The sequence below is a fragment of the Bacillus rossius genome, chromosome 10 (genome assembly GCF_032445375.1).
Source record: "Bacillus rossius redtenbacheri isolate Brsri chromosome 10, Brsri_v3, whole genome shotgun sequence".
Classification (NCBI taxonomy): Eukaryota; Metazoa; Arthropoda; class Insecta; order Phasmatodea; family Bacillidae; genus Bacillus; species Bacillus rossius.
In genome coordinates, this window is record NC_086337.1 from 56827984 (window position 1) to 56849192 (window position 21209).

At 40.1% G+C, this 21209-nt stretch overlaps 1 protein-coding gene across 1 annotated transcript in view; it reads left to right on the forward strand.

Annotated features, from left to right (window-relative positions):
• Window positions 1-21209, forward strand: part of LOC134536241 (transient receptor potential-gamma protein) — a 100860-nt gene that overhangs the window by 12594 nt on the left and 67057 nt on the right. Inside the window, exon 3 of the mRNA XM_063375937.1 lies at window positions 18550-18787. Within this exon, the coding sequence (XP_063232007.1) occupies window positions 18550-18787 (238 nt within the window). The remainder of the gene's footprint in view (window positions 1-18549; window positions 18788-21209) is intronic.

Genomic DNA, 21209 nt, shown 5'->3' on the forward strand with positions numbered 1-21209 from the left:
GCATAGTAATTGTAGGTATAAAAAATAAATAATGATATTCTTAATTTTCAGGTTATATTGCTACAAAGACTCCGTTTTCTTCGTTATTCAAACTATATATCTATATGAGAATATTAATATATTTTATACTCAATTTTTACTGCACAGTAATCACATACTTATGATTTAAAATAACAATTGAACAAAAACACAATTTGAACACTAATAGGAACAGATATAGTGTTATCGTTAACACGTCACGTGACCATGTCGATGACAACTTACATGAATTTACTCCCTATCCAAACCTTACCATAATATAAGTTTTCACTTCAAAAAAAGGGGGTTGTCTGTAAAGTCGGTTTACGGACGATTATTTTTACGTGATAACGTCATAAGAAAAACATTGATGAAAAATTGCATACTTTTTTAATTTTCAAATATTATTTACAATTTTTGCAAATTTAATTTAAATAATTTGTTTGAATATAATCACGAACAATTAGTTAAAAAGCCCGCTTTAACCTGTTTGATATTATAGAAGATTTTCCTCGCACGGTGGTTGGCCGGTTCTTGCACGCTCGGATCAGGCGGAACGTGACAATTTTTTCGTGCGTGCAGACGGTGTTCGTCGATTTATAAGACGTTATCACGTCAATAAATAATTATTATGAACTAGCCACCCGTCACGGCCTCGCACGGAGGGAAACACACTTGGTGGGTGTTATGGCTGTGTTGCGCGCACCGAGGCTTAATTACCGAGCCGCGCTATGAAGCCACGCCGAGCAATCAACTCCCCGGCGTGGAACAAGCCAAGGCCGTCCTGCTGGTGGGTCGGCTTCGACGCCCCAGCTGCGACAGGGGCCTTAAGATGCCACTCCAGTGTTTCAGGGGCACTACGCAACCCGCGTTAACCTCATAAGATTCAATGCTATTTTCATTTTGCTTATAACTAATTAACTCATATTGATTTCGAAATGATGCTTGCTTGATATGTAAGACGACAATGCTCTTATCAAAGCCCCTTTCTTCAAAAATGTGCATAAATTATGGTTCAAATCTAGACAATACACTTATGCATATTAGTAAAGATTAGTATAAAACCATAATTTATTCACGTTTTTGAAGAAAGGGGCTTTGATAAGAGCATCATTGTCTTACATATAAAGCAAGCATCATTTCGAAATCAATATGAGTTAATTAGTTATAAGCAAAATTAAAATAGCATTGAATCTTATGAGGTTAACGCGGGTTGCGTAGTGCCCCTGAAACACTGGAGTGGCCTCTTAAGGCGCCCGCCTCGTCAGGTGTGTGTGTGTCAGCGAGGCGGGACTGGCTGGTGCTTCTAGCGCGGTGTCTCCTCTGAGCTGGCGCGCAGTCTTCTCGTCGTGCATTGAGCGGTGACCGTAACATTATACTGCGGAGAAATGAAAATAAAGGTGTAATACAAGTCCCTCAAGTGCTTTCAAGAATCTGTACCGGTTGTTTTACGCCTAAAAAAATACTCTGAAAACATGCCTTTTTAGCCATTTTTAACTCTTATAAAAATACAGTTTAAAAACTGAATCCAAAATCAAAAGTACTTTTCGACCCTCAACGAGCTCTTAAATGCTTTTCGTAAGCAAACCCCGCTCGGAATGTTTTACTAGTTTTCAAATCGCGTTGTTTTTCCTGAAGCTCTGCGCACCGTGTGTGTGCCCAGGTGGGTAGGGGCCTTAAGGTGCCCGTCTCGTCAGAGGCCGCTGCTTCTAGCACGGTGTCGCCCCTGAAGTGGCGCGCACTGCTGTCAACAACTGTGAAACTCTAGCGGTGACCATTGTACGGCATACAGAAAAGAAATAATTTGAACCAATTATAATTAGGATTTTATTGATATATTTTAATACTTTGCTCTCAAGTCGATCATTTGAAGAATTCGTTGAAACAAGTCAAAAATACATAACATTATTGAATACATGGAATACATGAAAAAAAAATATCTTACAAAAACACTCGTGCAAACCGGAAATAAATATCGACTACTTGGAAACAAAAATTTCAGCCGCTTCTGTTTGTGTGAGGCATGTCGAGCTATGATGATAAGGATAATTGTGTTATGCTATCTTATTATTTTATTTTAATCCTGAAAGGGAGGGTGTTGAGACTCCAGGCCCTCTCCGGCTATGTCCCTGCGATACTTGACATTCTATTAATAATTTATAAAAACAATTATTTTTTCCATCACTTAATTTTTCTGACCATCTGTCTTTTAATTGTCATTAGCTCGCTATCGAGACCGTGTTTCGTTAGTTCCAAGCTCATCAGGCTGTGGAATGACTGAGGAAATAATTAAACGAGGCACATGAAACCAAGGAATTCAATGCCGCGCGTGTGCGCGTTTAGCAGGTGAAGGATGAAGCGCATGTTTGCCGCTAAGTACGTGTCGCTGGCCCCGCGAGGTGGCTAATCGTTTTGACGGACCCAGAGGTTCCTGTTGCTCCGCGCGAGGCCTCAAACAGGGGAGGTTATCGCGTCGTCAAACATTACCGCCGTGACGCAAAACATGTTTTAACGACGGCGCGGCCGGGTCCAGACGTCTGGAGCGCGGTGATGGTCAAGGCGGAGGAGGAGTGGTGAGGGGTGAGGGGGCAGTGTTTGAGGTCCCGGGATGATTTATTTACCGGCGAACCGAGCTGGGAAGGTCTCCGCGGGCGGGTAACGCACCTCCCACCCGGCAGCCGGCCCGAGGGTTAGTAGGGGGAGCAAGGCGGTTCCGGACCACTGGGCCGGGGCGCTCAGAAATAGCTGGCGCGGCGGGTCTGTGAGGGAGGGGGGGTATTGGCGGACTGGACCTAGCCCGTGGTGCCTCCAGTAGTGGCCGCACGCATGGAGCGCGCGGTCCTCTCGCCATGGCGTCGTGCTCGGGCGTGCACGCGTCCTGCCTGGCCGCGGCGAGCCACGAGGCGGCCGCGCGGCCGGCCGCGCGCCGCTGCCACGCGTCCAGGAAGTACGTGCGCCGCGCCAAGAGGTGAGCCCCGCCCCGCCTCGCTCCAGCGAGGGCCGCGTCGGGTCGTTACCACAACGCCGAAATACCACAACGCCGAACGTACAATAACGCCAGATACCGTAACGCCGAATGTCAAATTGACCGCAACGCCGACAGCTAGAAAACTGCTGTGTACCACAACGCCGAAATACAGTAACGCCGAAAAATGTTGCTGCTGGGAAGGGGGGGGGGGGGGGGGGGCACAGGAGCAAAATGAAAAACAACTGAATGAATTTGTGTGTGTTTCTAAAATGTATTTTAACGCCGAAATACCACAACCTAATCTAACCTAGGCTAGCCTAACTTAGCCTAACCTAACCTAACCTTACCTAACATAACCTTTGTGGCAGTCCTGCAATGACATTTTTCGGCGTTAATGTATTTCGGCGTTGTTGTACACAGCAGTTTTCTAGCTGTCGGCGTTGTAGTCAATTTGGCATTCGGCGTTATGGTTTTAGGCGTTATTGTACGTTCGGCGTTGTGGTGCGTCCCCGCCGCGTCCGCGGGGAAACTTCCACAACCACCACTACCACCACCACTACATTAATTAGGATGCCTTGAATATGCAAGAGACGCGAGTACCACCAATCAGATGCAAACATTTATATAATAATCTTTTCTACTTCCTTAAGCACACAATCAAACCTGCGAAGGCTCTACAGTTTTAATTTAACAAAATCCTTGGGTAAAATTTAAATTTGGTAGCGAGGAAAATAGAAAATAGTAAAAGCACACTTAATAATACATAATACATAACCAAAATCTAACAAAAAAACTGCCATCGTTAAGTAGCAAGTATAAGTGAAATTAAACATTTTAATAATCCACATGAAATATATAACCAAATATTAGAAAACTAACTTGAACAATAAAACACTTCAAGAGTCCTGCGTACTCTCTACTTTATTCAATATTCCCTGCCACTTCTCGCCATAGAGGGCCCTACTCCTGTGCACTGCACTTAGGTGTTTTTTTTTGGTTTCTTTCCGATGAGTCATCGCCACGACTAACAGCCGAAAGAAGTTTCACTTCAAAGCATGTTAAGAAAACTGACGTGACACAAGTGCGCACTGGGTAGCGAAGTGACAGCAGGTCTGAACATAGAAACTGTCAGCACCACTGACTTTTCATCGGGAAACCACTGGGAAGCTTAACAACAAGCTAGGCTAGAATGACAACAAACACGGGCATGGCCGAGCCTGAGCATCAGAGGTGGGGCATCAGGATCAGAACTCTGCAAGTCATCACCCCCGCAAGACATCAGAGCTAGACTGTGAGAGTACAGGGTTCATCGGCACAACACTACCAAGTCATAAACTGATCTGGGATGCCATAAGTCTTCAAGGGTCCAGAAGAATCATCAAACTTGCGAAGGTGGTGGATGCCTCAGCAAATCTCATTCAAATAATAGATTAATTGTTCATGGTATTTATATTTTAGTCGTATCCAGATGCTTAAGTATTCAAAAGACAGAGTTTTACCTCGCACATTGGCACACAGCAAAGCATTAGATGAGGAAATAACATAATAATAGCATTTTGACAATAAAAAATTACTAATAATATTCATAACATTCATGCATACACTTAAATTTATGGGCGTATAATAAACATAAATATAGTACCCCAGAAAAACATTTAAAGTTTAATATCACATCGTTGTGCACAGCAAATTTTAAAAGCGACGGAATATCCCCAACTGTAAGACAATCTGATCCATTTAAATTCAGTTCAGCTGCAAGGTAGTATCAAATGCTGACCTTCACCTCATGAGAGGGATTATTCAGTATATGCACTACTAGCAGGCTTAAGGACTACCATTACAAAAACTTACCTGGACAATTGTAGTTCAAGACCCACAAGTGTCAATCTTGGGTTATTTTGAGAGGTACTCGAAGATATTATTGTGGCCACATGCTGCGATTAGATATTGATCCTAATCTCATTCATTTCAGCAAGCATGAAAGTTTTGGATAGGGTACTTCGGATATTTTAATTATTTGCACCCTTGTCCACAGTTAAGGAATTTCTGGGTTGAAGTTCTGAAGTAAGCAGTCCAACAAATTTTAACGAGAATTTCTCACAGAATAAACAAAATACATGAATGTTTTGCAAATACGAATAACAGAACCTGTTGCACAATTTTTTAACAATATATATTTATGTGAGTTTTATTATGTCCATACATACTTTTAGGCATGTAAATTGACATGTTATCGAGTGTGGCGAGAAAACGACCTATTCTGTGTGATTTAAATCTTGTTAGATTAACTTTGTGTATGAATTTATTGGACTGTGTATAAAAAAATGAGATTTTTACTCAAAAAGAAAGAGGGAACGAATCATGCTCTGCCATTTTATAATAATATTCTTATAAAGGCCAGTTACAAGTTCAATCACAGAGAGTATTATATAGTTTTGCATAAATCTGCGATAGTTTTTGATATTTTACTTGTCAACAAATGGAAATTTTTTCTAATGGACAGAAATTTCGGTAGGCACATTCGTGTTTGCGTCTGTACTGTTCTTTATGTGAGCCCATTTCTGACTGTGTGTAGATTCAGTGGTTCTGAGGAAATGGAAATGAAAAAAAAAAACATACCAGTTCTCTCTAGAAGACTTTTCACCCGCTGCTGCCTTTATAAGAAGTCAGCTCGTTGACTTCTCGTGTGTACGCCAGTCTTGCCAGCATACCTCTTTCAACACTCGTTCGCTTTCTCTCACAGGGGAGCAGAGCGCCTGTGTGCCCCTGGGCGGTGTCGTGTTGCTCAGGCGTGCAGATGATCCGAGCCAAGTCCCTGCAAAAGGGCTTACCAGACAGAGTGCACGAAATGCCACACTTGTTTTTTTTCACCCGCCCGTCCCTCGGGACTGCCTCCTGGCGGGATGTGTTCTGCTCCAGCGAGGTCTGGAAGCACAGGGGGTGCTGAGAGCACGTCAAGTGTCGCAGCACCCTTACGCCTCGATGCACGGAGCTCTCGGGTAGTTCCCTGTTGCTGGCTCGCTCCCACGCTCTGCGCTGTCACATAATGTGACGAAATTACTACGTAAAGAGTAATAAGGTATTTACAGAGCACAAGAAAAGACCACTTCGCTTGTGCATGACATGTATAACATGGAGAGAGACAAATTGAAGAGGAGTTTGTTGGGGGGAAAAAGGGGGGCGGATAAAGGTGGAGCGATAGGGAGTGTAGGAACCTTTACACCTTTAAAGTCATGGTCATTGCTCGTGAAAAGACTACGCCGTAAATAAAAAAAACTACAACCGCTGCAGTTATTTGGGACATCGTCTTCTACACCCATGGTGCATCGTACTTTGCCAGACAGGGCGAGAATTGTAACACGAAATCCAATTTGTTTTGCCAGTTTCAACATGCGGTAAAAGTAACTACGATACACTAAAAATATGCCGAGGGTTTTTAGTACTTCTTACCAGATTTTTCGTACCTACATTTATACATCTACAATTGTTTAACTCCTATCTGTGAACAGATACACTTCAGTGATCTTCATGTAGTTTCGAAATGGCTCTTTGGCACCTAAAGTAGCAGCTGTTATATATATTCTTGTAATTCAAATACCGGAAATAAACAAAATCATACACGCTAACTAATTTAGGACGTTTTCTATAAGATAAAATGCAGAATTGTGTAGTAAACAAAGTAGATGTAATTTTCTAGTTGCTTGAACATAGATGAAGCCTCATGCTAATATTGTTACAGCTGTGGTGGGCAAATTAGTCTTCCTTCCTTCTGGTTGGGTAGATGGTTTGTGAATCAGGTCACTCTGTCTCTCGGGCGAGAGTACTTGAAGGCAAGATGACGTCAGAGACCCTTCAAAATGGCTACCGCAGTGGTGACGCACAAGCCAAGCAATCTTAATAAATCAGTAAGGACGATAAATAATGTAAATAAACATTTCCTTACTCTCGGCCAGACAAAATACAGCGCAGACAAATACATTATGCATTGGCGTGTGTCGAAAATTCTTCACGAAGTTGTTTTACATGCCTCACAGAAGGAAATATGCTTTTTGGCACTGAATGTTTTTCTTCATAGCTTTCATACAGTAATAAAGAATTCGACCATAACAATACAATGTGAATTTGTAACAAAACATTTTTCTGAGCACATGCTGTAACTAAAATTATGTTATCACCAACAGTTTCCCTATTGGTTTGGTTGCTCTCCATTAAGAGCATACTTGCTGTTTTGACAATTTTGAAAGCATCTAAAGCATTCCTTAAAAACTTCAACCAGTTAAGAAATCTAAACGACTTTATTTTGTAATATGGGTGAAGAAAATAATTTGGCCTAAAAATTTAGAAATTGTGTATCTTTAGAATTTTTTTTAAGAACTGTAATTTTGGTTGGTAAAACATTTTAAGATCTCGTCCTTACAAATTTGTTGAAAATTTTTCAAGTTTTTACTTTAAGAATGTTAAAAACATGTATGTATAACATGGATCGTTATTTTTCTTAAAACAAGATATCGTAATGTGCTTTTTGTTTAAGAAAAAAACATTTTTATTCTGAGAAAAAAATTAGCTGCCAAAACATTTAATAAATTTACTTCAAACATAATGAAATAATATGACCTTCACACAAACGAAACTACTATAATAACATTTTACATAAATTCTATTTTTTTCCGTGATTACTTTCATGACTTGTCGCGCAAGAACGGCCAAAAAAAATTAAGTACAAACGAAAACAGAATGAATTGGAAACGAGAGATTCTAACGCTGTGAAAATACGTGGTGAATGCATTAAAAAAACAGGCTTGCAAACCAAATTTAACTTAATATAAAATTTGATAAAGGAACATGATTTTTTTTTGGTTGCATCTGCCTTTCTGGAGATAGCAAGTAAACTTTTATTCTGTTTCCGGAGTTTACCGGTCGTAGCAGCGCAGTTTTACTCCAGGAAGGAAAAAAAAATCTAATTTCTCTTTCTTCCATCTACTTTGCTTTTCTCGTTTATTTATTTTCTTTTTCGCGTCGCAGAGCGTCGGGCGGGTCGGCGGCCGGGAAACCAATAACTCAACCAATCGCGAGCCTGTCTTGGCGGGCCGTGGTCCCAGACGGCGGTCCTCGGGAGAACAAGCGCCCAGACGCCTGCCCCGCTGACCCCTGGCGACCTGTCGAGACCTGCACACCTCCCTCCTGAGCTCCTGAGATACTGAGCTCCTGAGCTCTAGGCTCTCAGCCAGAGGACGACGTGTTATCTAGGACGAGGAAATACTGATGCTTCATCAAACTGAGGGCGATGTAAGGGCCACTAAGCGGGTGTTTTACGTCAACGATCATTATTTTCAATTTGAGTGAAACGCTGGTAGACACGTAACATTTTAATTCGTTTAACATACATGAATTGAAAAATATTTACGTCGCATACTTTTGCGTAATTAGATGCCTGGGAGGAACAAATAAAGATGATCAACAAAAAAAACAGGACTAAAACTTTTTTTTTTAGGTTTAACAGCAATGTTTCTGACTACTTCAAGAAAAGGTTGGATTTTTTTTAGAAAATTTTATTTAATTTTACTTGATCTTTGAAATTCCTGAAATTCTAAAGGATTTTAACAGCTAAGCAAAACATTTTTTTTTTGTAATTAACGTACAAACATTATCACGAAGTAGACAGTATCACTGCCTTTAAACCTAAAAATGTTTTAGTTCTGAATATTTAGTACTTCCCAAAACAATATAAATGTAACTTTGGCAGCTAATTATGAAAAAAGTATGCTATGTATATATTTTTCGTTTCGTAAAAGATAAAACCATTTAAAAAGTCTACAAGTATATATGTGATTAACGTAAATTTAAAATCATGACATGAAATGGGAGGCACCCCCTTAAGTCGAGACCATGTTCGTTTTCGAGGTTTTAGCGAATGCACTACAGACTATTACCGATATGTTTCAAGAATTTTGTGTGAAAACCTGGCAGTGTTTCTCACGTCATTTAGATAGATGGCAGACGGTATGCCCAATATGAACCATGGAGGTATTATTATATTTCTTGTTATCTCGATGGTATGAATAATGTAGTTGTCTAATACATATTCTGGTACGAAAAGACTTTCCTATCTCTTAGAAAAAAAGTATTTTAAATTTATACAGATTTATAGGGGAAATAAACTTCCAGTGCTTGAAATTTCTAAAAAAAATATATATATATATATATATATATATATATATATATATATAATTGTTTGACACCCGAAATTATTATGATTGATAATTTAACGATTTATCTATTAAATATACATGCAGTCACACCTCTTGCCACTAGGTTATTTTTCACACTATCGCTTGTGTTAGAGTATAGAGCTGTCCGGATCAGTCCCTAGTGTAATTGTTTTTAGCCGATTTTCCGTAGGAACGTTAGTTTAATACAATTTATTTCTCTCACTCTCTGTGTATTCTTGCTACATATTTCCTCTCAATATAAAAGTTTACTAGTTTATCATATTAACCACAGACCTCGTACTCATAAGGACCTGCATTCGAATCGCAGTGCAATTATTCTGATTCTGGTCTTCCATTTTTTACGAAATCATTCCGGGCAAACACTAGCACTGTTCCTTACAACAGATAAATTCTCTCACTGAATTACATTATTTAATATCTAACCAAATAATTATATTTCGTGCCCACCATAAAAGTGTTTCAGCTGTCGGTGGGCATGTCACAAATACAAATAAATAAATAAAAAAATAAAAAATAAATATTCTTATTAAGATGTAAATTATTATTCGTTGCTTTCTCTTAATCTTAACAACAAAAAAATTTATAGAAAATCAAACGTAATAATTTTTTACAAGATTATGAAACCTGGTATCGAGCGCAAAGTATGGGAATTATTTAATATTGTAAAAAAATTAAATAAGACTAATAAATCAATTAAAGAAATTTAATTCAAAAAATTTAAACAATAAATAAATAATTATTTCATCAGGCTTGCCAAACAGAGGTGGCGTATTTTCGCACGCATTTATTTACTCTAAGTAAAACAGAAATATTAAGAATTATTACAAACTATTTAGTAATAGCGTTTTGTCGGAAAAGGGATTTGTAAGAATACAAAATCCTTTATAGTGAAATATCCCGACTATAATCGAACTGATCTCTTGTGCTATTTGAATAAAAACAACAAATTGCATATTGTTTGCCCAATCATATCCTAAAAATGCTACCCTTAACTACAAATATGTAATATCATTGATTTTTTTTTACCACTCCCCTCATTTATTTCAGAAAATTATATATACAACAATCAATACTTACAGACATAAGTAAAAAAAAAAAAAAGGTTGCGTATGTTTAGCTTGGCGCCAGTACCAATTTGCCAGTTATTAAGGCGGTGCGTTAAGAAAAGCAGTGGCCATAAAGCCGTGTCGGCATGCACAACAGAAGCCCCTGCGGTGAGTGCAGTATTCTTCCTGGGAGCTGCCAAGGGGCGCGAGTCAAATGGAATAACTTAATCGAGCTGCGCCTCGTCAACAATGGAATGGTTGTGGGGAGGGGAGAAGTAAAGGAAACGTCCGGATTGTTATTTCCCCCTCGCATCTGGTCTTATGCGATTCTTTAATGCTTTTTACAGGCCATTATCATTCTTCCTTTCGGGCCTTTGTTCCTTTCATTTCCGCGCTCTCTGCCCTTCTTCTAGGCTCTGCTGCGCCCCGGGCCTTCTTCCGTCTGGCTATGCCTACTCGCCGCCAACACGGCGTCCAGTCCCCATGCCCGTGCCACCCTCAAGCATGGGCATAGACCCGGGGGCCCCCTCGCCAGGAATTAATAATTATGTCTCCGCATTTAACTAGGCGTAATGAATGATTTTGGGTTCTAATAAAGACCTTTTTTTTCCTCGTAACAGTTTTATTATTAGTATAGATTTACGTTTCACATGGTTAATATTGCAGACTTTTTTGAGTGGCTGAACTTTCATCAAATTAATTTTTTTTTTACATATGTAGCATGCATTTTTGCATAATTAGCTGCCAAAGTTGCATTTTGAACGTTTTTGGGCTGTATGGATAAGGAGATTGGAACGGAATGTTAAACTGAGACTTTTTTGAATTAGTCAATTTTTTACTGGCTCCTATGTGATATAATTTAATTTTTTTTTTCAGATAAATTTATTTAAATTACATGGTCTTTTTAAATCATCAGAATTTTTGTTTATTTTAAAAGGGTAAATTGATTTAAATAAAATTTTGGTGAATGTATTTTAAATCATACCACGCAGCAGTCACCAGCATTGCCTTTAAACCCAAAAACTTACAGTTATTTATTCCAATTTGTTCTCATTATCCATACTGCACGAAAAATTTCAAAATTAAAAGAGGCCAGCGGAAAAAGAGCTCTGTCGTCTCGACCATTATGAACAAGCCAACGGTCAGGGACTTCGACAATTGAACGTTAAACGAAATGCTCGTTGAACTGAAATTACAGATTCACTCTTAGCAGATTGCACAACGCAAAACGCTTTACGCTCAGGAGTCGCCATTTCGCGTGTGAGGCACAGCAAGCGCTTATCTAAAACGGTTTTGAGTTACTCTTTAATTGTGACCTTATACCGAAACTCTACGACGCTTACTGTTGGCACTATTAAAATTTACAACTGGGACGATTCTTTTATGGACAAACTGCGTATTCTCACGCAGATCGCCTGAATTTGCACTCTGAATTTCGCCCAGTCGCGCGTGTGTGTATGCGTACATGTTCCTCTCGTTAAAGTAAAACTGCAGAGCACTGTCTCTGGGTTGATGAGATTCAGCTTGAGCTGTTATCACTCAGTTTTCAGATGAGAGTGACCTCTGTTTCCTAGCTGTGTCTTCTGAGCCTTCTCTAGCGAGTCTTCTCCAAAGAGTCTGTCCCAAAGTACCCTTCGTCGAAGAGACGTGTGGCTCAAGTTAATAAAAAAAAAAACATAAATACGAAATAGTTTGGAATGTGATTTCATATGTCTTACCCAAACAGACTGTAGCTTTGTCTAGTGGATGGTTTCGAAGCCTGGTATTGCTAACGCACTGCAAAGCAGTTTGTCAGTTGTCAGTGCGCTTGGCGATCAGACTCTGGGTCTTGGAGCTTAGTTGCGTGAGTGAACTCCGTGAAGTGACTGAAAGTGTCAGTCCCGCGCCCCGTCGAAGGTGGTGACGGCTAGACGCCCTGCGTCCTCCACAGCTCGTTGTGCACGAGTGGTAAACTGATAGCGCACGGCTCCTCTGACGTCAGCGCTGCCCTCGTGACGTCAGACTGAGGCGATCTCGCGTTAATCGAGGACGGTTTGGGGGAGGAGATATTGCTACCCTCCCTTTAACCCCTCAACCCTCTGCACCACACCTTCAATGTGCAGCTGCTAAGGAAATATCCTCGGCTTCAATTACAGTTGCATTTTAGCTCTCGGTATACGACATTTGGTTGGAGTAATTTCCTGAGTATGGAACGGAAATGAACGGCGCTGCGTGTGTGTGGAAGTCTCGGAAATCTCTAAAATATGGCGGACTCGCGTGATTCGTACGTCGCACCGAAGCATCATTAGCTGTTCCGAAACTACCAGTAGTGCATCAAGGGCACTAACTTATACTTTTTGTTCTTTTAGGCCACCTGCCTACACCAGCGCACGAAAAGCTTCGTAACTGTTCGGAAACTACCGAAGCGCATCAAATTCGAGAAAAATTACAGGAAATAAATGAAAATTAGTTTAAGCTTCTCTGAGTTAGGTCGGTTACGTTATTACATTCTTGTTAAACAGATTTATAGTAAGGTTTCGCCGTTTTTACCTAAAAATAAATACTTTTCGTATATTTTATCACGCTCGGCATTATTTAAAAAAAATCAACTTTAAATCTTATGTCCGAGTTTTGTATCACGAGTTATTTGCAAGATGAGAAAACATCAATCTGCTCGTTACCGATTTCAGATGTTTACACATCTCTGACGAGTACTGAAAGACTTACTAACATTTTTATTTTATTTTACTTTTTTAATCGATTATTATTTGGGCGAATAGTTAAAAATTTACTGTAGGCTTACTGTTAGCAAATTTGTACGGATACAAAAATGATCATTATTTTTTTATTTGATAGCGCGCCTAAAGGAGCGTGGGTAGAGAGAGGCAGCGACAGTTCCGAGTCACTGACCCCGCGCAAGCTTCGCCCCAGTCCGCCCCAGTCCGCCCCAGTCCGCCCCCAGGTGCTCCTGGCCTGGTCCGAGCCAGCGGCCGCCCCACGTGGCCAAACAAACACTCGGCCTCCGTCGACAGCTCGCCGGTCCGGTTAGCGCTCCCTCGCAAGTCAACAGTTCCTGCTACCTTCCGCCTCGCGCCTCGCGCCTTGTGCCTCGTGCCTTGTGCCTGCCTCGCTCCGGCGCGACGTGAAAACGTCTAATAACTCGATGAACGCCGGCTGCACGCACGAGAAAGTGTCCCGTAACGCACATTGTCCCGTTACGCTGTGTCCTGTTACGCAGATTTTACACTTGCGCCGCATCTATCTCTCTTCCACTCGATTGGAACAACCATCGATTTGACTTTTTCGAGGCACATTAAACTTGAAACACTCCCATTCGTTTCCTACTTTTCCTATCATCGTCCTATCCTTAACAGAATAACACAGATTGGAAGAAGTTAAATAGGAAACATGTATAAAAGTTATAGTTAAAATAACCTCTTTGTTAAATTAATGAACATATTCTAATTAATGATTGCAAATAAAAGTACATTTATCAATTAAATTGTATATTTCATTTGACTCCTTTGTATTCATACAAAATAGTGATAATTCAATAAAAATAATTCAATTTTATTCATAAAAGTATGCAATCATTTCATAAATGTTTTGTTATGAAGTTGTCACGTTTAACTATCGACCTGTAAACCGACTTTACAGACAAACAATTTTTTTTTTGTTTTACTTTGTGGTGGTTTGAATGTATGTAAATATAACTGTTTGGTTTGTTTTTCCGAGAGCCTGGACGAACTGAAGCGGGCAGCTGCGGTGTTCACTAGGAGACCTGCAGGGGAGGAAAAGGGCTGAGTTAGTGTCTGGATGGAGGGTGTGTCGCGGTCTCTGCGGCAATCTGGAGAGCCGCGCGGTGATTGGCGCGCTGTTGGACGACTGTTACGACCGCGCCAAACAGTCCCACGCCCCGTGTCTCCCCCCTACCCTTCCCCCTACCCACCCCCCTCCTCCTCGAACAAGCGCGTGCGGTGTTTGTCCCGTCGTCCTGAGAGAGAGACATGGGGGAGGAACTCTAATCACCGAGACTGAGACCTAGTTTTTTGAAGTAGTTATGGGCCCGTCCGCTGGATAGTAGTTTTCATAATATAGTGCTGACATAACTACATTAATTTATTAGGAGAAGCAATGTATAAGTAGGGCCATGCAGATTTCGCGAAAAGATTCCGAGACTAGCTGAAAGTTAAAACACTGTGTTTCTTAATTGGGTGAGTTTCTTTCAGGTCAATGTAGATTTTTACAACACCAATCACCGTGAGTCAGTGCGGAAGCAAACAAGTCCTGATTGGCCCGGTCAAATAAGACAATAACTTCTCTCGCAGACGGCCGCCAAACACAAGGAAGAAACCACTGGTACGGGTATACTGTGTTGCAGTCTAATAGGCGCTCAGGTTTATTCGCGAAAAATGCCTGCCCCTATGTATAAGCTATTATCAGGCAAACAAAACAGTGAAAATTCACTCTATTTAGGTAGCCACTAATTTTGTGGTGTGTAATACAATGAGTTTTTGCACCTTCTACTCCTTTATTTATTACATGACGGTTTATTACAAAACAGCATTAAGCATTTTTGCATCGATTAAATTAGTTTTGCGCCGCCAAGGAGATAGCATAATATAACAAAAAAAAACGTATAACTAAAAAAACCAACGGACCCGGCCACACCATCACATCATCACCACCCTCACCACTAAATGTAAATAGACGCTTCACCTCACACAAATCACCTGCCCCCAAGGACTTGAATGTTGGAAGGGACAATTTATGTATGTATCTATAATTTATTGTTATTCTTTTTGATGTAAATGTACCAAATGTTCCCCTTCATGTAACCATTTGTATTCTCTTTTTTAAAATAGAGTCATTTTTTTGGCAGGAAGGACCCCCTTGGCGGGGGGTACCCCATTTCAAAAAAAAAAACTAAAAAAGCTTTGTATGAGAACCTCTATTCCGATTTTCATTTGCTGGTAGATATGGGCCCGCCCAACAGATAGCGACACATGTCACGTGAAACATGGTTTCAGTTTCCACTGTAAGAGTCGCTCTTCTTTATTTCCCTCCTTGTTCTGTGGAGAGAGAGGACTTCTCATTGGGGCAGGGACTGCGCTCTCTCCCGGGTCACAGGTCAAACATGACCTCGCCGGAGAGACCACTTCTCGGCCGCCAGACCTCCGTGGATACACACAGCCACGTGGCACCCTGCAACAGGTCTGCACGCCATTGCCACGTCTGACATCTCAACTGTGCATTCAGAAGGAACAGGAATGGGGCACAAACGATTTTTTTTTGTTTTTGAAAATGGGTGCGTTAATTGGCGTAGTAAAAAAACTAACTTCAAATTTGAATGAAAATAATTAATAGAAATAAAATAATAAAAGAACTTGAGTTATATTATAAATACGGTTGCTAAGTATAAATTCAATCAAATTATTTTTTTAAAATAAATACTCAGTATTCAGTATTAATATAAATGCGTGTGTATAATTAATTATTTGATTCCGTAAAATAATCCAGATAAATATTAATTCACAATAAAAATTAAAAATATGAAAAAATGTTTATTCTAATTTATTAATTTTAATTATTTATTAAAATACTATAGCAATATATTATAATGCAAATAACTCGCTTTTATAAATACACTCGAAAAATTTATAAACACACTTTCTATCACTAATATTCACAATAAATAACTGTGTTTAGTGATATGGACCTGTATTCAATATCAATCATTAAGGTATAAGATTTAAAGACACATTTATAATATTTATTTTTATGTAACCTTTTTTCGTGTGAAAATTTCGTTGCATGGTTGCGCGGACATCTTAAAAATTCACTCATTGCTTTTTCATTACGCGCCTAAGGAAGGATAACTTATAAATTGAGTCGTAAAAATATCTTATCGAATGTTCTAATTTTATGCTCTGTGTAATGAAACACACAGCTCAACTGCTGGCCTGAAGTTGATAAAAATTGGCTGATTAATTTTGTTTAGCATTTGTGAAATAACTGCTGGTGAATTACTACAGGCACTTCCATGAATAACTCAAACATATAATCAGAATTATCGTACATATTAATGATCGGAAAACAGTCGTAACATCACTTACCCTAATCACGTTTATTCAAATGAACATTCAAAAAATGTAACGGTAAAATAGTAGTGTAACAATTTTCCACACTGTTCATTTTAACACGAACCAAACTATACCCTCTAATGGATCGAGTTTCAGCATCCCTACGCTGGACAAGCGAGAAAAATATTTCAGGGTGATAAATGAAGAAGAAAACACGAGGGAAGAGATTTTCGAGAAAATTCCTTGCTTGCCCACCGTAAACTATTTCTCAGCATCGTTTTTTATACATATATTTTTCCAACACTGATAATTTGTGTATTTAATGTGCAAGAAATTTCATCGATAAGAATTTAATTAAATTTCACGTTTGTATGTGTATACATATGCTACTATTATTTTTCACCCAACAGAACCAATTTCGATTAAATAAAACGTCTAAAATTTAAGAAAAATTTCACCCAACATGATTTATTTTGTTATTTATGACCTCTGATTGAATCCTCCCTAAAAATTCTAAAACATAAATTGGATCAAGAGAACTCATTAAATGCAGAAATTAAAGGTACGTCATGGTTATGGCAAATATATTATAAATAAGTTTTTATTTCAAAAATTATATTTTTACAAAGTAACGAAAAATTAAAATAATTTAGTTCTGTTTACTCTTGTTTGTTAGATATAATGCATTTGAGATATTACACGCACACCTATTTCCAAAATACCAACATATCTATGTTTAATGACACCACAACTAATCTACTTGGGGAAAATTCTGTCAAGTCTTGCTGTCTCAGGTCATCCAAAGATAAGCTTATAGTAAAACTGTTGCGAGTACCCGTACCAGCCTATTTCTGGAATTGTTTGGTACGGTAAGGCTTGAAACTTCACGCTGCCTCATATTAAACCTAGTTAGCTACCCTGTTATCGACGTGACTGATGTGGACTTGGTAAGAAAAAACTTCAGACTCTTTGAAAGAAAACAAAGTTGGCTACCTTGTTATGGGAGGGTATATTTAAGCATAGCATCTCGCAATGGGTCCATGTGGTGCTAGTTGGCTATCCTGTTCTGAAAGTAGCTGACCTGGCAAGGCGTGCAACTTTATTCGCTGTTTGACGGCAAACCAATTTGGCTTCTCCGCTCTGAAACTGACTGGTGTGTTAGGGAGGGCATCAAACTACTCACTGCTTGGCATTGAGCCTTAAGTGCATTCCAGATAGTTTTAACATTTTTGATATTGACTTCTGACTGAAATCCGTGTCGGTTACAGCATGAATTTCAATTTAACCTTGGTGTGTTTTACATCTGTTCCGACTGCCAAGCTATTAGGATAACGATTTTTTATCTCAATGCTATATTGACTGAAATAAAAGAAAAAAGAAATAATGAAAAATGGTTTTGATCAGAAATATTAAACTTGGATCATCAGGTTGTCCTTGAAAAGAGGAGCGAATCCAAAAGACAGAAGAAGGCCATTATGATTCCTTTCGTTTCAGTTGTATTGACTGCAGTTTGACCTTTGTATTCCCGGCAATGTGATGACTAGAGACCTGCAAAATTCGCGGTTTCGATGGCCTTCAGAATGGACTGCACATGCCCCTGTACACTCGGGCAAATAACGCAAGTTTATTTGGCTGCCGACTTGTAAGTCGTCTCAGCTGGTTTTGTCTGTGATCCGATCCTTCTTTATTTGAGGGTTTATAACTGGTTGAGATTCGTCCAGATGAACATTAAGCCAATAGCAAAATTATCTAAGAGGTAGGTATATGTGTTTGAATTCTATCCTATCACCGAATGAATCCGCGAATTTTGCTGGTCTCAAGTGATGAGGAGAGACCCGGAAAATTCGCGGGTTCAATTGCCTCCAGGATAGACTCCAATATCCTCTACACACTCGGGCAAATGCCAACTGTTCATTGGTTGCTGACTTGTGAGTCGTCTCGACTGGGTGGCCTGTGATTCGACACTTCTATTAGTGAGGGTCTCTAATTGGCCCTCAGTCCTCCAGATTAACAGTGAACCAATGGTAGAAGCAGCACTAAGGTATAATTATTTGAATTTTAGCATAACATGTAATGAACCCGCGAATTTTCCGGGTCTCTAGTGATGAGGAATTACGAGCATGGTAATGGAAACAGTATCCGATGATGTAGCGTGGAGGTTGAAGCACAGCCGATGCAGGTGTGGACGCCGGCTAGTGCCGGGACTAATGGGGGCGGCTGTGCAGGATGCTGCAGCGCGCGCAGGAGACGGAGTACATCAACATGAACTGCGTGGACCCGCTGGGCCGGTCGGCGCTGCTCATGGCCATCGACAACGAGAACCTGGAGATGGTGGAGCTGCTGATCGAGCACAAGGTGGAGACCAAGGACGCGCTGCTTCACGCCATCTCGGAGGAGTTCGTGGAGGCTGTGGAGGTGCTGCTGGACCACGAGGAGACCATCCACCGCGCCGGCGATCCGCACGTGAGTGCCTCTTCCAGCCAGATCCCCCTATATTCCCATAGTTCTCCTAGATCCCCCGGCTCCACCTGGATGCCCCTAGATCCTCCTAAATTCCCCGAGATTACTCTATATTCCCGTAGATTCCCATAGTTTCCTCCAGATCCCCCCTAGATCTCCCTAGATACTCCTAGATACTATCAACTAGATCCCCTATATTTCCATATACTTCTCTCGTTCCTCCTAGATCATCCCAAATCCAATAGATCCCCCTAGATTCCCTTAGATCCCCCTGGACCCCCTGGATTCCCCTAGATCCTTTTAGATTCCCCTAGATTACTCTATATTCCCATAGATTCCTCTAGATTCCCCTTGATCCTCCTAGATCCAGTAGATCCCCTAAATGCTTCTTGAAATATTTTCTATGCTTACAAAATTGTAAGGCTAGGAAAAAATAATTCGGAAATTTAGTCATAACAAAATTGTATTTTGCAAAACATTTTTGTGTTAAGATATCTCAACAATATTTGAAAAGTTTCCTAAATCGATTGGTATGTATAATCATTATTGTTTTAAGGCCATTCATGTACATTCAAAAGCACAGCAAAACTTTCTTACTGAATCAGAGTTTGTATGAAAAGAGCTTTAAATCTGATTGGCAACAAACAGTGAAGAAAGAATGATGAACTATAGACATAGTAAGTACATTCTTACAAGTAGGCAAAAGTTTTTGCAGAATACAGCTATATTCGTTACCTGAGGCAGTAACATTTCGGAAATCGAGCCAGCAACAACTCAAAGTGAAAATTACTACAATTATGTTATTATATGTCTTAATGGGATTTGAGTCAATGATAAAAATTGACAAAACTGAATCAGATTCAATCTTTTAAATGTTTCTTAATGCATGCGGCCAATAAAACAAATAATTTGCTCTAAAAGGCAAAGCAATGTGAAGTTTATTTTGGAGGTGATTTAAATCATGAATTTTTCACTCTTTTTATTGCATAGTTTTTGCTTAAGCTACGCATAAGTAAAAATAAAAATAAAAAATTTTTACCTCCAAAGTCTGTAATTTAATATTGAAAAACAATTTTTTTTTCACAATACGACCACGAGAAAATACAGAATTCATACTGGAATTCACCGTGCTTATACAGTAGATTAATTTTGAATTCTGGTTTGAAGTGCATGAAAATAATTCATTTAGAAAATTCGTTGGGAAATATTTTACGAGGGGAAAGGAAAATTTTTTTTCCACTGTGTGTGGTTTGGGTTGGCCTGTGTGAGTGCCCGGGGCACAATATATCGGCACTCCTTTCTTATCTCAATGAAGATTTGACGTGACGCTATTGGCCGGCTGATGGATCGGCCGGGGTGAGGTGGAGAAGGGAGGGGGAGGGGGTGGCAAGGAGCCAGGCCAGAGTGCCGTGAAGGCCAGTGATTGGCGCACAGGGGTTCTCTTATCCCGGTCGTCGCGGCGGGTAGGGAAGGGGAGTGAGGGGGAGTGTTTTGGCGCAGAGCCACTCCGCTCCCCCTACTCACTCCCGGGCGTGTGCGCTGGCAGGGTTCCGACAGTGATGAGGGTGATTGCGTTACGCGGGGGCGGTCTCCACGCCTGAAGGCCCTCGGCTCGCCGGCGGTGACACGTTCCTCGGAAACGGAAACAGACGGGAGTTAAAGTCGGGCTGCGCGTCACACGCGCCCATGCGCCGCGGCACTTCGGACGACGGGAACGACGAGTTTGAAGTTTGAAGGAAGCCGCGAAGTCACCGACCCGTTGACCCTTGTTCAAGAATGAGGATGGCGACGTCGTGAAAACTTTCTTCCTTCCCCCCCCCCTCCCCCACAAATACCACAGCCCGTCTGGCGTCTTAGCACACCCGGCACGGGCGCTCCCTGGTTGGAGTTCAAAATTAAATTAATGCAATCAAACATCCCGAAAAATTCAAAATACTGAAAAACAACCGGTGGGAACGACGATATGAAATGCAAAAGCTGAAAACAGCAGAGCAAAGTTTTGAGGTACCATGAACTGAGCCCAAAAAATAGCATGATTAAAGGTTGATAAGCTTATTGCAATTTTATTTGCAACCAAAAATGAAATTATAAGCCCCTTCACATCTGTGACTTGCTGAACAGAAAGACCAAAATTATAAATTTTTAAAATGATGAAAATATACATTAGTATAAATATGTTATTTTAAATTATTTTTTTAAAAATTTGATTTAACAATATTTAAATATAATTACTAGGCAGTCCCACTTTTACATAAGCTTAACTGCGTGCGAGTACCCGACTTACTATAGCAATTTTGAAAAAAATGATAAAAGAAAATTCATTAAAATATAAATAACGTAGTTAGGAATGAAAGTCTATATTCCAACTCGGATAATGTTGGCAATCTACAACAACAGTCATAAAGTTTAAACGAAACAAAATATT